This window comes from Chrysochloris asiatica, unplaced genomic scaffold, assembly GCF_000296735.1.
Source record: "Chrysochloris asiatica unplaced genomic scaffold, ChrAsi1.0 scaffold00033, whole genome shotgun sequence".
NCBI lineage: Eukaryota > Metazoa > Chordata > Mammalia > Afrosoricida > Chrysochloridae > Chrysochloris > Chrysochloris asiatica.
In genome coordinates this window covers 3,670,935-3,685,148 of record NW_006408551.1, presented here as the reverse complement: position 1 = coordinate 3,685,148, position 14,214 = coordinate 3,670,935, and the positions used below count along the sequence as shown (strand labels likewise).

General features: G+C 51.0%; 1 protein-coding gene across 1 annotated transcript in view; it reads right to left on the bottom strand.

The window, feature by feature from the left end:
• LRP1 (low density lipoprotein receptor-related protein 1) overlaps positions 1 to 14,214 on the bottom strand; it is an 85,656-nt gene that overhangs the window by 27,148 nt on the left and 44,294 nt on the right. Inside the window, exons 21-35 of the mRNA XM_006859462.1 lie at positions 9,654 to 9,836; positions 9,058 to 9,258; positions 7,752 to 7,997; positions 7,347 to 7,544; positions 5,909 to 6,113; positions 5,571 to 5,735; positions 4,808 to 5,052; positions 4,494 to 4,625; positions 3,995 to 4,222; positions 3,393 to 3,567; positions 3,216 to 3,310; positions 2,876 to 3,025; positions 2,566 to 2,706; positions 2,125 to 2,259; positions 109 to 240 (exon numbers count right to left, since the gene is read on the bottom strand). Of these exons, the coding sequence (XP_006859524.1) occupies positions 109 to 240; positions 2,125 to 2,259; positions 2,566 to 2,706; positions 2,876 to 3,025; positions 3,216 to 3,310; positions 3,393 to 3,567; positions 3,995 to 4,222; positions 4,494 to 4,625; positions 4,808 to 5,052; positions 5,571 to 5,735; positions 5,909 to 6,113; positions 7,347 to 7,544; positions 7,752 to 7,997; positions 9,058 to 9,258; positions 9,654 to 9,836 (2,631 nt within the window). The remainder of the gene's footprint in view (positions 1 to 108; positions 241 to 2,124; positions 2,260 to 2,565; positions 2,707 to 2,875; positions 3,026 to 3,215; positions 3,311 to 3,392; positions 3,568 to 3,994; positions 4,223 to 4,493; positions 4,626 to 4,807; positions 5,053 to 5,570; positions 5,736 to 5,908; positions 6,114 to 7,346; positions 7,545 to 7,751; positions 7,998 to 9,057; positions 9,259 to 9,653; positions 9,837 to 14,214) is intronic.

Genomic DNA, 14,214 nt, shown 5'->3' with positions numbered 1-14,214 from the left:
CTGTGCTAAGTAAGTGCCTCTTCCTCAATTTGGGCAGCCTCTCATGGACCCCAGGGCAGGCCACCCCCAGAGCACCCCACATCATATGTCCCACCACCAATGGCTCACCAGCATGGAAGTCAATGCCCACAGCCAGAGAGGTCCCTGACACTGGGACCAGAGCGTCTGACTTGTCATTGGGATCCAGGGGGATTCCACGGATTCCCTCATGCACGGAATAGAGGAGAAAGGAGCCCACACCTGAAGCACAAAGACACTTCTTTCAGCTCTGCTTCTGCTACCCTCAAAATGCTCTTCTCTGTTTCCCTTTGACATTTTCCCTCAGGCATCACCTCCTGCACACTCCATATATGCTAGAAGGTCCCAGACTAGAAAACGACTCTGATGAGGGGAACCAAGACAAGACCTGTAGCCACCACTAGAGGGCGGCAGAGACGGGCTATCTCTTTGCAATCGGCATCCTACTGCCCGTTAAGGAAGAGTATGGGCAGGGTCAGACAAGACAGTCTGGACTGGATGACTCCAACACCTAGATTTCCAGCTCAGCGCTCAGCATGATCTTAGTTTCCTCTTGGGCGTTCCCTTGTCTGGTCTGTGCCACACCCTCTCTCTTTAACACTTAAAACTCAACATGCCTGAGCCAACTTCAGGTTTCCCCACTCCTTCCAAGCACCATGGTCCAGGTACCCCCAATCTTCCCTTTTTCTTTTGGATACAGCATTCCTCCAAATAAATCCCCAAAGGGGTCCTGGCTGATCCAGCTCCATGATTAAAAGAATGATCTTGTTAGTTTGGGGAGCAAGCGTCCTCTCTCAAAAACTCCCTGGTGCCTGTAAGTGGATTCACTACACTGAGAAGTTCTGTTTCCAACTCGGCTCAACCCACTGTTCATGTAACATTTGTTGTTGTTAAGTGCTGTCAAGTCGGTTCCGACCCATAGCGACCCTGTACAGGGTTTCCAAGGAGCCGCTGGTGAGCTTGAACTGCCGACCTTGCAGTTCAACTGGCTTTGAAGTCTGACGCATTAACCCACAGCGCCACACCAGGGCTCCATGTAACATTTACTCTCATCAAAGGAAGAAGGGTCTCAGGAATGCACTTTGGGAAATGCTGTCCTGGGTCATGAAGTGTGCAGAGTACATATGCCCCAAAGAATTCTCAAGGCCATAACCTTTCTGAAGGAGGTCCTGGGGCAAGCTTGTAACTTGGTTAACAAGTTCTTGTGAAATGTCTCTGAGTATCTCGCCTCCTCTTCCACCCAGCTGTAGTCCCCAGGCCTGGCCCCTCACACTAGAGCTGCTACAGTTGTTAAGTGCCAGGGAGTTGGTTCCAACTCAAAGCAACCCTGTCCAGTATAAGGTTTCCAAGGAGCGGTTGGTGGGTTTTAACCCCCTGACCTTTCAGTTAGCAGCCTAGTGCTTATCCTACAGCACCACACCAGGAATCCCCACCCTAGGTTGGATCTCTCTAATAGTTTTCTAGCAGGTCTAACTACCCCAGCCCCACCCTTTCCATTCAGCCCTCTGCCCCCAGGCTAATCTTCCCTAAACATGACTTCCTCAGTCATTCCAGGCAGGGAGCCCACAGCAGCCTCACCCCACCACAGGCTGACTTCCCGCCTCCACTTTTGAGGTAGGACCCCTGCACATACCCTCAGGACCTTCTGCCACACCCCTTGCCTTGTCATCTTTTCTCCTGTAACCACACATACAAATCCTACTTGTCCTGTAACACCCAGTTTGTAGCACACCTCTTCCATGAAGCTGAACAGGACTACCTGCCTACTGATGCTTAAAACCCCAAACCACACTGCTGTGGAGTCAAGTCATGGTGAGCCTTTAGGACAGAGTAGAACTGCCCCACAGGATTTCCAAGGCTGTCGTCTTTAAGGAAGCAGACTGCCTCAGCTTTCTCTCATGGCACTGCTGTTAGCTACGGAGCACAGAACCACAGTGGGAGCCATCTCACGGTCTAGTTTCTCCTACCTATCAGTCAGTCTTCTGCTTAAGGCTACAGTACACAGCTCCCAGTATCCCAGGGCTCCCCGACAGCACCCAACACAGTGGAGAAAGTCCAAGGTGAAGCTGGGGGTTAGGCAGGGCCAGGGTGGGGTCAGACACTTACCCTCACAGGCCTGGTGGCCACTGCGGAGGCTGTAGCCGGCAGTGCACATGCAGGAGCGGGTGGTCTCTGATGTGGGCAGACAGAGCTGGGAGCAGTCACCGTTGTTGATGCTGCAGGGGTTGGTGCCCTCGTGGTCTGGGGTGGAAGGGGAGGCAGAGAGATGGGGTCAGGTGGCTCTGCCTCAGGTCCTGAGCATTTGACCTCATGCTGCTTCCCAGGTCTCCTGTCTTCTGACTCCCTGGTTCTTGTGATCACAAGTGTACGTGGCGTGGCACCTTTGTGAGAATGAGTACGGGAAGCCCCTTTGGGTAGATGAGTTAGGGAAAGGTGGGAGGAGCTCAGCTCGGGTTTTGGATTTCATCCCCAGCTCGCTCCCTTGCCCGTGGTCCTGTGGCCCCCTCCGGGGAGCAGCCCCATGTCCCCTCTGAGCCTGCTGCTCACCCAGTTGGATGCTCTCGTTGTAGACCTTCATGTGCATCACCAGGGTAGTGCTGTTTCGCAGGACCACGGACTCTGAGCCGTCAGCCTTGTTGCACGTGCCCATCTTCTCAGATACCTGATCTGCCCACCACAGCTTGTCCCCTGGAGTAGCAGGAGGGAGTGAGACCCTTGGGAAGGCCCCACCACACACTGCTCTCCTGAAGGACCTGTGGACACTCATCAACAAGCCTGCCCCTCACTCCTGGCTGCCCACCCCAGTCTCCCCAGCCAGCTCAGCTCCCGGTCCCTGCCCCTGTCCAGCAGCTCTCACCCATGATGGCTAGGGCAGTGGCCTTGCCCAGCTGGCTCCGCATGGCGTCGATGATCTCCAGTCCACTGCCGTCCAGGTTGCAGCGGTTGATGGTGTGGTTTCCGGAGCTGATCCAATAGAGCTTGTCTTCAGGGAAGTCGATGGCCAGGCCTGGAAGAGGGGGTGTCACTGCCAGGGGCCCAGGCACCAGGGCTGGGGACACAGGAGCCTGACCAGCCAGGTCACCAGGAGTGGAAGTAAGAAGGCTGGGAGTTCGGTGGGGAATTGGGACACTCTATGGGCATCTCAGAGCCCAGGATTATGGCAGGGCTGCAGGGCAGGCAGGAGGGCCAGCTCGTACCCACGGGGCCCTTCTGGCCACTGAAGAGTAGGGTGCGGTTGCTGCCATCCATGTTGGCCATGCTGATGTTGTCACCATCTGTCCAGTAGAGCTTCCTGGAGGAGCGGGAGGAAGATCAGAGTTGTCTTTCCCCCAGGTCCATACCCCACCCTCCCCAGCACTGAACCCTGGACTGACCCTCGCAGGGGGTGGACCACCAGGCTATGGGGCTGCTCCAGTCCCTGGACCACAGCATTCTTGAAAGAACCGTCTAGTCGGGCCACGTTGATCTGCTTCTTGTTGGTGTCATAACTCGTCCAGAACAGGTTTCGGGATACCCAGTCCACAGCCAGCCCATGGGCATTTGGCAAGTCTGGGGATGCAAAGGAGAGCTGGGTGGTTGGGTGTTGGCAGGGCACAAGTCAGGTGCTTAGAAGCTGGGAATCTGAGGGTGGGGTACTAGATATGGTTTGTGGAGTGATAAGGAGTCATGTCGAGGTAGGGGAACCTGAGGGAAGGTTCTCAGGGATAAAGGATTTAGGGGTTCCCAGATGGAGCCCTGGTGTGGCACTGTGGGCTAATGCGTCAGACTGCAAAGTTGTTTGAACTGCAAAGTCGGTGGTTCAAGCTCACCAGCTGCTCCTTGGAAACCTTATACAGGGTCGCTATGGGTCAGAATTGACTCAACGGCATTTAACAACAACAAGAAGAAGCATCCCTGAAGGGTACAGGCTATGGGGAAGGGTGGAGGAACCAGGGTTTGGAGAAGGCTGGGTGGGGCAGGGTCCCTCAGGCCGGACCTGCAGAGACAACTGTCTCCACGCCAGTGCCATTGATGAAGGCTCTCTTGATGGCCTGAGTGCGCACATCGGACCAGTACACACGCTGCTCGCGGGCATCGTAGTCCAGCACAGTGACATTGTCGATGTCGGGTACCGTGAAGGAGATGATGTAGTTATAGTAGGGGGCGTCCAGGTCCACACCCCGGATCTCCATCTGACGCGCGTACAGCAGGAACTTCTTAAACTCTGCAGGCACGGGACAGGTCACTGGGGGCAGTTCCCTGCCTCCTTGCTGCCTACCCACCCAGACTGGGGTCCGTCCTTCTTTCTGGTTCTGTTTGCCACCAACCCCTGGCCATCAAGAACGTGGGGCCTCCCTGCCTCTTCTTACCTACAATGGTTGGCTTTGGGACCTCTTCTATCTGGGCCCTCCTTACTTGCACTTAAAACTGGGTGCCTGACACTGTCCCTTCCAGCCTTAGTTTCCCACTGGCTTCTGATGGAGGGGTTTCCCTACCATAGCAGGTGGTGTTGTCCTTGTGGAGTTTCATGAGGTGAGGGCAGGCGCAGGAGACAGTTCGGTTGTAGTTAATGAGACACAGGTGGGAGCAGGGGCCCCGACCCCCATTGGCTTCACATGGATTGGGAGCTGGGCACCAGGGAGAGGGCAAAGAAGCAAAAACATCCTGTGACTTCTTAGTTGCTCCCTGGCCCATCTCCTCCTCCCTTACCTTCCCCTCCCTGTCCCAGCATCTTCTGCTGTTAGCCCAGGTCCCTGCTATTCTCAGCACCCCTCCTTTCTTAAGGGCTCTGCAATCCCAGGCCCCTTACCCATGGGCTGCCGGGAGGGGTGGTACACCTGCAGGTCAAAGGGCTGAGTGTTGGTCCTCTGTACCACGGTGACGTTATGGCCAGTCCACTTGTTGGCCTTGGCCAGCGTGTTTGTTCGCCAGTCTGTCCAGTACACCTCCCCCCCGTACAGCGTCACTGCAAACGGGTGCGACAGGAACTCGTGTCCCCGAAGCACCTCCATGTGACCGGAGCCGTCGTAACGGGCTGAGTAAATGGCATCTGACCTGAGAGCGTGGTCGGGCATAGTGAGGTGCCGCCTGGGCTCTCACCCTCAGAACACCCTACCCAAGTGCCCACCCCCGTGCCCTGGCCCACAGCTCTCCCAAGCCCTGCAAGGCAGAGGGGTCAGACCAACAGCTTCACTCTCCAGTTTCCCAGCCCTGAGTCTTTGGTCTCTCTTTTCTCTAGGGAGGCTGTGAGCACATACATGCAGAGCCATGGGGAAAGTTACAAAAAGCACCCCTTCTCGGGCAGACCAATTAGAGAGCCACCCCTTCCTCTAGGCAGACACAGACCCTCAGTAGAGGACACGGGGCTGTGAGTGGAGAGAAGGCACGTCGTGCAGCCTACAATTTGGACGACCACAGCCGATAGTCCTGCTTCCATCGCCTCTACCACATCTCATACCCCAGCCCAGCCTCTCCCCTGGCCTCCATCCTTCCAGTTCTGGCTATATATCCCTTGTGCCTTTTTGGCCATCATTGCCAGTGCCCAGGCCTCCAGGCTGTGGTAAGGGGCTGACCTGGCATCGATCCAGAGGATGCGCTTCTCCAGGTAGTCCACGGTGAGCCCATTGGGCCAGCCCCCAGAGCCTGTCTCCCGGTGGATGGTGCGGCGCCCAGCCCCACTCATGGAGGCAGCCTCAATGCGGGGTAGGCTGGCATCCCAGTCAGTCCAAAACAGGATCCTGGAAAGAAAGGAGGGGGTCAGGAGGGCCAAAGTTAGGGATTTGGGGGAGAGGCTGGGGCAGGAGTCCAGCGAGAGGGCAGGAGGTAGACAGCACTAAGGAGGCAGTGGTCAAGCTGAATGGGGCTCCTGGGAACACCATTAGGGCAGAGGAGGGTTGGGCAGGGTCCTCACCCATCCCGGGGATCCAGTGCAATTGCCCTTGGGTGCTCAATGTCACCAGCCAGCAGGGTGGTCCGAAGGGTTCCATCCAGCTTGGCCACCTCAATCTGGTCGAGGTTACTCTCCACCCAGTAGATGTTGCCTGCAATCCAGTCCACAGCTAGGCCCTCAGGTGTGGCCAGGCCGTATTGAATCACCACCTCAAAACTGGTCAGGGCTGTAGGAGAGAGGATTGTGGGGTGAGGCAGAGCGGATGTGCTACATCTTGGTGATCTACCTCTAACCCGGACACCCCTACCAATACCTCTGCTGTGTTCTGGATTCAAAAGTGGGGCTCCATCCCCTCATAATCAGAGACTAAGGAGGAGGGAGGAAGCCTGGTGAGCAGACCTGGGCAGCCCAGCCTGGAGGAGGGATGTAGGGGGCAGTGGCCTTCTGCTACCAGCTCTATGAAGGGCTAATACATAGCGGGAAGAGGTCAGAGCAGAAGGAGGAGGCTTTGGGGGAGAAATAGGGACTTACTTCTAAAGAAGATGCAACTTTCTAGAGGCTACTCCATACAGTGTCATAGAGATGTTTCCATGTTAATACATGTATCTTCCCCTCATTATTTAAACAATGTATGTAGTATGTTACATAGTGTGTTCATTCCCTTGTTAATGAACATTGGAGGTGGTGCCAAATTTTCTCTATGAATACAATGCAAGCTCTTCCAGCAAACCAAGTCTCCTGGAAATCTGCTCACATGTTACCTTCTCAGGGATCCTTCTCAATGTTCCTCCATTTCCCCTATCTTCCTTTTCCCTTAGTATTGAGTATTTATTTATTTATCTGTTTGTAATTCCTCATTCCACCTTCTCCACTGCCCCTGGTACCCGCTAATCTGTCTCGTCTCTATTGCCTCTTTTCTTTTCATACATAGCATAATCCCCTCTGACCTGTCACGGTCCATGGTTTATTTAATTCTTTTAAGATCTGATGTCTCAACTGGAATAGAAGTTCCACAGAGGCAGGTATTTCAGCCAATTCTGATCATTGTTGCCCACCCCCATCCCACCCAGTGCATACAGCGAGTGCTCAAAAATATGTATTGGCTGAATGAATGATGTCTGTGATGGGGGAGGCTGTCTTGGGACAGAAGACAAAGTTCAGGTGCCCCCCTTCCCCAGATGGCTGTTTCAAGCCTGCAATTCTAGGATTTGGGGAGCCAAGCTCCCGGCCTGCACCAAGGAAAGGCTGATCATTTTGTTAATTATTGGGCTGGCAGCTCGGCTGATGATAATTATGGGGCGTCAGGCACCGAGACCCATAGCAAAATCTAACCCAATTAACAGGAGGCAGGGGTGGGGGAACCAGGGGCCTCAGCTTCAGGGCTGCCTGGACCTCCATCAGTGGCTGAGTGCCCGAGCTCTCTATGTGCGCCTGGCATTTTCCCGGGCAGGGCGGTCACCTCCATTGTCCAGTAGCTTCCCACGGTAGATTTTGTCCTCTACCACATCAGTCCAGTAGAGGGCGCTCTGGCTGAGGTGGAAGTCCAGGGCAATGGTGTTGCGCAGCCCGGGGACCAAGACACTGTAGTCGCCTTTGTGAAGATCAATACGGCGGATCTCATGGCGGTTGGAGAAGATGATGAATGGCTTGAAAGGGTCTGAGGGTGGGGACAAGATACAGGTCAGCAAGGGGTTGTCTCCCTGTCATCCCCTCTAGAAGCAGGCAGGTTCTTGCAGGCCCTAGCACAGGGGCTAGGATGGCACACTCAGTCTGTGCCATTCACTGCCCAAGCCCAGGCCACAGCAGCCTGGGAGCTTGCCTTGGCTTGCTCCCAGCTGCCTGACCACTGTCACCGGTGTCTCACCCAGGCTGCGGCAGCTCTCGCCATCGGGCTCCAGGACCCAGCCCTCGTAGCAGGAGCACTTGACACTGAACTTGTTCTGGTCGCACTTCTGGCTGCACTTGAGGTGCTTGGCACAGTAGCTCTGAATCTGGCAGGTGTGGTTGTCAGGTCCCAGCTCCATGCCCAGAGGGCACGAACACACAATACCTTCACCAGGTGCCACGGAGCAGTTGTGGCTGCAGCCCCCATTGCTCAGGGAGCACTGGTCTGTGGGTGGACAGGGGATAGGCCTGGGATCAGAATCCAGGAGGTAACAGGACCGTGGTCCAAGTGAGCCCTAAGTCTTGGAAAACTGACAGAACTCTGACACTTTGCCCTGTCTCTTCTCTGTTCTCTGATAAGTCTCTACCTCTACTTTCCCCAAGTTCTTTCAAGTCCAGGGTTGGTACCCCAGCACTGATCAGCTGGGACCACCCAATCCCTCCCCAATATCAAAGCTGTATCTCCCCTTGGCCTCCATTTCCTAGCTCCTGCTCTGACCCGGTTGAGGCCCAGCTCTTTGCCTCCTCTCTGGATGTGTGGTATTCTTGGGTCCAGTCTCCTTTCCTGGGTGTGAGCCGAGGTGGGGCCAAGGTGGGGAATGTGTCCTCTGACACACCCTGCAATCTGCCAGCCTGAAAAGCTGGCAGCCTTGATTGGTGACCTGTCAGCAATTCTCCCAGACCAGTCCCAGCCTGCCCATCTCCTCTTTTTCTCCTTCGAAGGAACCTGGAGCAGCAGGAGAGAAGGCTGTTCTGCTCATTGTCCCCAAGACACGCCAAGGTGGTTCCTCGGGCCCTATGCACACTCTACTCCCCCCACCTTCTCACTCACTCTGTAGGTTCTACCGACCCTTAGGAACCCAGTTAAACCCTACCTCCTTCAGGAAGATCACCCTGACTTCATAAACACACAGTGCTGGTACCCCCATATTGTGAGTCCACTTTTCACTGCTCTGTGGTGATGTGGTACAAGTAGGGGTGAGGGGTTGCAGTGTACTGGCTTTATGAGCTCTGTGACTTTGGATAAGCTTTTTAACCTCTCTGGGCCTCAGTGTTCGCATTTGTAGAATGGAGGTGATCACAGGACCTGCCACATGGGGCTGTTGTCTGGAAAAAATGCTATTGTAATGTTCAATCCTTAGGATGGTATTTTGACAAGGTGAACCCTAAATCCACGCTGGCTGCTGGTCACTCTCCTTGTCTCAGAACAGAGCCCTAGCTCTGACCGTGGCCCAGATCCCTTACCCAGCCCCTCCCTACTGCTCTTCTGGGGGCCGGGGCCTCACCACAGAGCTCGCCCTCGTCCGAGCTGTCTCCACAGTCATCGTTGCCATCACACAGCTTGTCAGGGGGCAGGCAGACCGAGGTGTTATTGGCACAGGGGTGCGAGGGTGGCCTGCAGGCCAGGGACTCGCAGTTCTCCTCATCGGAGTTATCTTCACAGTCACTGTCGCCGTCACACACCCACGCTTTACTGATGCACCGAGCTGAGAGATGGGTGCAGGATGAGAGGCCAGGCCCGGGCAGCGGGGCTCTCCAAGCCTGTCTGCCCAGACTGAACAGCCATCACAATGACAGTGGCTTGGGATCCACTGGGAACCTTAAAGCTCTATCTGTCAAATTCCCACACGTAACGAAGAAGGTGGGAATCTGCAGGAGACTCTGAAGCTCACCTCTGGTGAGGGTTTTATTAGTTCCCGGGATCCTTCATCCAGGCCCTGGCCCCTTCTTGGCTCTCGCCACACATCCTGGTTTCTCTGCACTGCTGGCTCCACACACAACAACCCCCTCACTCCACAGTGTCCACTCCCTTTCCAGTGCTCTCTATTCTCAACATGGTCTCCTTTTGCCCAGGTGGCCCCACTCCAGGCTCCCTTTTTACCTGAGTCCTTGCAGCCAAACTTGACGTTAGGGTCGCAGACGTGGGTCACTCCCTCACAGCTCTTCTCGTCACTGGAGTCCATGCAGTCAGTGTCCCCATCACAGCGCCAGCGCAGGGGGATGCACAACCCATCGAGCCGGCATTGGAACTCATCAGTGTGGCAGCCACCAGGTGGCCTTGTAGCTGCAGGAAACCGGGACGGCCATCAGGATGGGGTGGTCCAGCTCAGCCTCCCAGCAGCCCGGCTCTGGGCTGAGGCAGGGACAGTGTGTCAAATCCTGAGGCCACTCCTTGGAGCCATTAAGTCAGTATAGGCAGTCCTCTGATAATGAAAAATTTATGTTCCTAAATCTGCCTTTTAGTCAAATTTGTGTGTAAATAGAAACTGTTAGGTGTGGCTCATATCTACCATCAGCTAGTCAAATGTTTGCTTAGTATACAGCATATAGTGTACTGCTCAATGTACCAAAAATTAAAGCAATACCTCCAGATACACTAAAACATCTTTAACATAATAAGTTAGAATAATTTGATCCATGTCACAAAGTAGCTTCCACTTGTTATTACAAACTGTTTTATGCACCCGAAATTTTTACTATAACAGCTTTATTGGGGATTAACTCGTAACTACAGGTTGAAAGTACATTCTAGCTGGGGACTGCCTATATTAGAGTCAGGAGATGTTATACCTTCAAGGACCATGGATAGCATTTCATTTAGTCTCCCGGCTTTACAGATGAGATCTTAATTGGATAAGTAATTTGCTAAGCCAGAGCTCAAATGACTCCTTGCCTCCTAAACCTAACCTCCGTTCATTCCTTTACACCACAAACATTTATTGAGCACCTATTGCATGCCATGCACTATTTATTCCAGGTGCACAAGTAGTGAATAAGATAATGTCCTTACTTTGGTTCTAGTGGAGAAGAGAGACAAAAAAGACAAAATAAATCCAGAACATACTTGCTGGTCGTGATATACGCTATGGAAAATAAGCCAGGTAAAGGCAAGAGAGAGAGATGGGAGCAACAGTTTAGATAAGATATGAAGGTTAGGGTAGGCCTCTGAGCTGGAGATGTTTGAGTCAAGCCCTGAGTGAAACCATCTTGAGCCACCCAAGTTTATGGGGACCGTTGTAGGCACAGGGAGTGGCCAGTGCAAAACCTCTGAGCTGGCACATTAACAAAATGCCCAAAAGAATCAAATTCATCCCCTGAGGTCATCTTTTAGTGATGTAATAGAGAGGCACACAATATAAAGGATCGTACCCATAGGATTGGTGTGTACTACTTAGAAACCATCTGTGTGAGACCAGAAAGTCAACAATTACTCAAAAGCCAAGTTGAGAAGATCAGGGGATGATGGGGAGATAAGCGTACTGGAAAGAGAACAAACAGAACACAACCAAAGAGAATGCGGATACAACCAATGTCACCGAACAATTTGTATGGAAATCATCAAATGGGAACCTAACTCACCACAAATCCAGTGAAGAATTATTTATATAATTTAAATAATATTATTTTAAACTGCAATGAGATATCATTTCACACCCATTAGGATTTAAAAATGAAAACACCAAACAGCCCAGGAGCCTGATGCAGTTGGAGCAAAGTGGACAAAGGCAAGAGGGCAGACTAGGCTGGAGCCTGCAGGCCACAGAGGGGGCTCTGGCATTTATTCAATGGTTAAACGCTCAGTTGCTAACCAAAAGTCACTGGTGTGAACCCACCAGCTGTTCTTTGGCAGCAAAGCATGGTGATCGGCTCTTGTAAAGATTCAAACAAACAAACAAACAAACTCACTGTTACTGAGTAGATTTGGACTCCGAGAGACCCTATAAGGCCAAGGCCAGAACAGAGCTGGAGGCTGTAAATCTTCATGGGAGCAGAAGACAGCATCATCTTTCTCGTGTGGAGTGACTGGTAGATTTGAACTGCTGACCTTACAGTTAGCAGCCCAGCTCATAATCCACTATGCTACCAGGGCCCCTTTGTGTAAAGACTGTTGTTAACTGCCATTGAGTTGATTTGGACTCACAGTGATCCTGTATAGGGTTTCCGAGGAGTGGCTGTTGAGTTTGAACCACTGACCTTGCAGTTCAAATAGACTTTGCAGTCTAGTGCTTATCCTACAGTGCCATACAGCCAGAAAACCCTAGAGGCAGCTCTACTCTATCAGACAGTATCTCTATGAGTTGGAATTGACTTCATGGCACATAACATGCAGGGAGCCACTGCAGGTCTGAGGGCGGGGTGAGGCGTGATCTAACATGTGTTCTGGAAGGACCACTGGCTGCAGCACTGTAAATTGGCTCAGGAGTCAGGTGAGGGGCAGGGGCCCCAAGGGGAGACACAGACTGAAGAGGGGGCAGCGCTTACATTCCCAGTACAGCTGAGCCTGCTCTTGTGGTTGTAAGCCTGCTTCGGTTTCTCCTCTGTGCTAGTAGTTCAGCAGCTGTCTCTACGTCTCTAAGCTTTTTTCCCCCTGAGATCCTGGGACTATTTTCTCCACGATTTTCTTCCATGGTTCCCTTCCTAAAACATCTACATCACATCACCTTCCAGCTTCCTAAACTAAACAAATGGCTCTGAAATCAAGCCTCTGCTTGACCTTTTCACCTATGTCATGATCTACCCCTACCTCCTGGGCAGTGTCACTCCCAGTGTCCCCAAACAAAGGTGTCCCAGCATCCTGCACACATCCTCAACCTCACCCTCTTACGCATTACTGGTGGATTCTCTAGGTCACCATATCAGCCCTCTTCTGAAGATCCTCCCTCTTGCCCATTTACCCAGTCTAATCCTGATGACCCCACATATCTGTCAGTTTCTTATCCTATGGTGGGTTGTATGTTGCTGTAACGCTAGAAGTTATACCACTGGTGTTCCAAATACCAGCGAGGTCACCGATGGTGGACAGGCTTCAATGGAGCTTCCACACTTAGAACAAATTAGAAAGAATGAATAGGTGGTCCACTTCTGAAGGATTAGCCCTTGAAGACCTTATGAAATACATCAAAACATTGTCTGATATAGTACCAGAAGATGAACTCCTCAATTGGAAGGCATTCAAATGTGGATGGAGCAAAGCTTTCAGGACCTTCATTTGCTGATGAGGCATGGCTCAAAATGAGAAGAAACAGCTGCAAACATGCATTAATAATCAGAATGTGGAATGTATGAACTATGAATCTAGGAATATTGGAAGTAGTCAAAAATGAAATGGAATGCGTAAAGATCAATATCCTAAGCATTAGTGAACTGAAATGGATGGGTAGTGGCCATTTTTAATTGGACAACCGTATGGTTTACAATGCCAGAAAAGGAATGGCATTGCTATCATTGTCAAAAAGAACATTTCAAGATCTATCTTGAAATACAATGCTATCTATGATAGGATAAAATCCATATGCCTACAATGAAAACCAGTTAATACAATGATTATTCAAATTTATATACCAGCCACCAAAACCAGTGGTTGATCAAACATGTAATCAAGATGCATTGATAATTACTGGTGATTAGAATGTGAAAGTTGGAAACAAAGAGGAAGAACTGGTAGTTGGAAAATATGGCTTTGGTGATAGAAACACTAGAGATTGCATGATAGAATTTCATAAGACCATGACTCTTTGTAAATATCTTTTTCCAACAACATAAGTGGCAACTATACATGTGGACCTTGCCAGATAGAACACACAAGAATCAAATTAGCTATATCTGTGGGAAGAGACGGTGGAAAAGCTTAGTATCATCAGTCAAAACAAGGCCATAGGCCAACTATGGAACAGAAGAACATCAACTGCTCATATGTAAGTTTAGACTGAAGCTGAAGAAAATAAAAACAAACCCAGGAGAGCCAAAAGATGACTTTGAGTGTATGTCACCTAAATTTAGAGACCATCTCAAGAACAGATTTGACACACTGAACAATAATGAACAAAGACCAGCTGAGTTATGGGAAGTCATCAAGAACATCATACATGAAAAAAGCAAAAGATCATTAAAAAGAAAGATAGAAAGAAAAGAACAGCGTGGCTGTCAGAACAGACTCTGAAACTTGCTCTTGAATTAGAGTAGTTAAAGTGAAAGGAAGAAGTGAAGTAAAAGATGTCAAAAAAAAAAAAAGAAAGAAAATGTCAAAAGGCAGCTAGACAAGATAAAAATGTTATAATGAAATGTGTAAAGATTTAGAGTTAGAAAACCAAAAGGGAATTTTAAACTGAAAGAACTGAGGGAAAAAATTCAAGCCTCAAGTTGTAATACTGAAGGATTCTATGGGTAAAATATTGAATGATGCAAGGAAGGCTTGATGGCTTTATGATCAGAACTCGACTAGAGAAGATAAAAAAAAACTATTTTTGATAAAGGAAACAAGGGTAAACTGCTTCAATTTGATGAACTTGACCTATACTTTTGGATGTAGTAGCTCAAAAAACCAACTGAGAAGGAACAAGTCTTCATATCAAGTATCAATCCTATCCCCTCTGTACACAGGGTAGATATGGACGGGAAACTTAGACACTGGCTACCTAAAATGAGGGGGTGATAAAGGCACA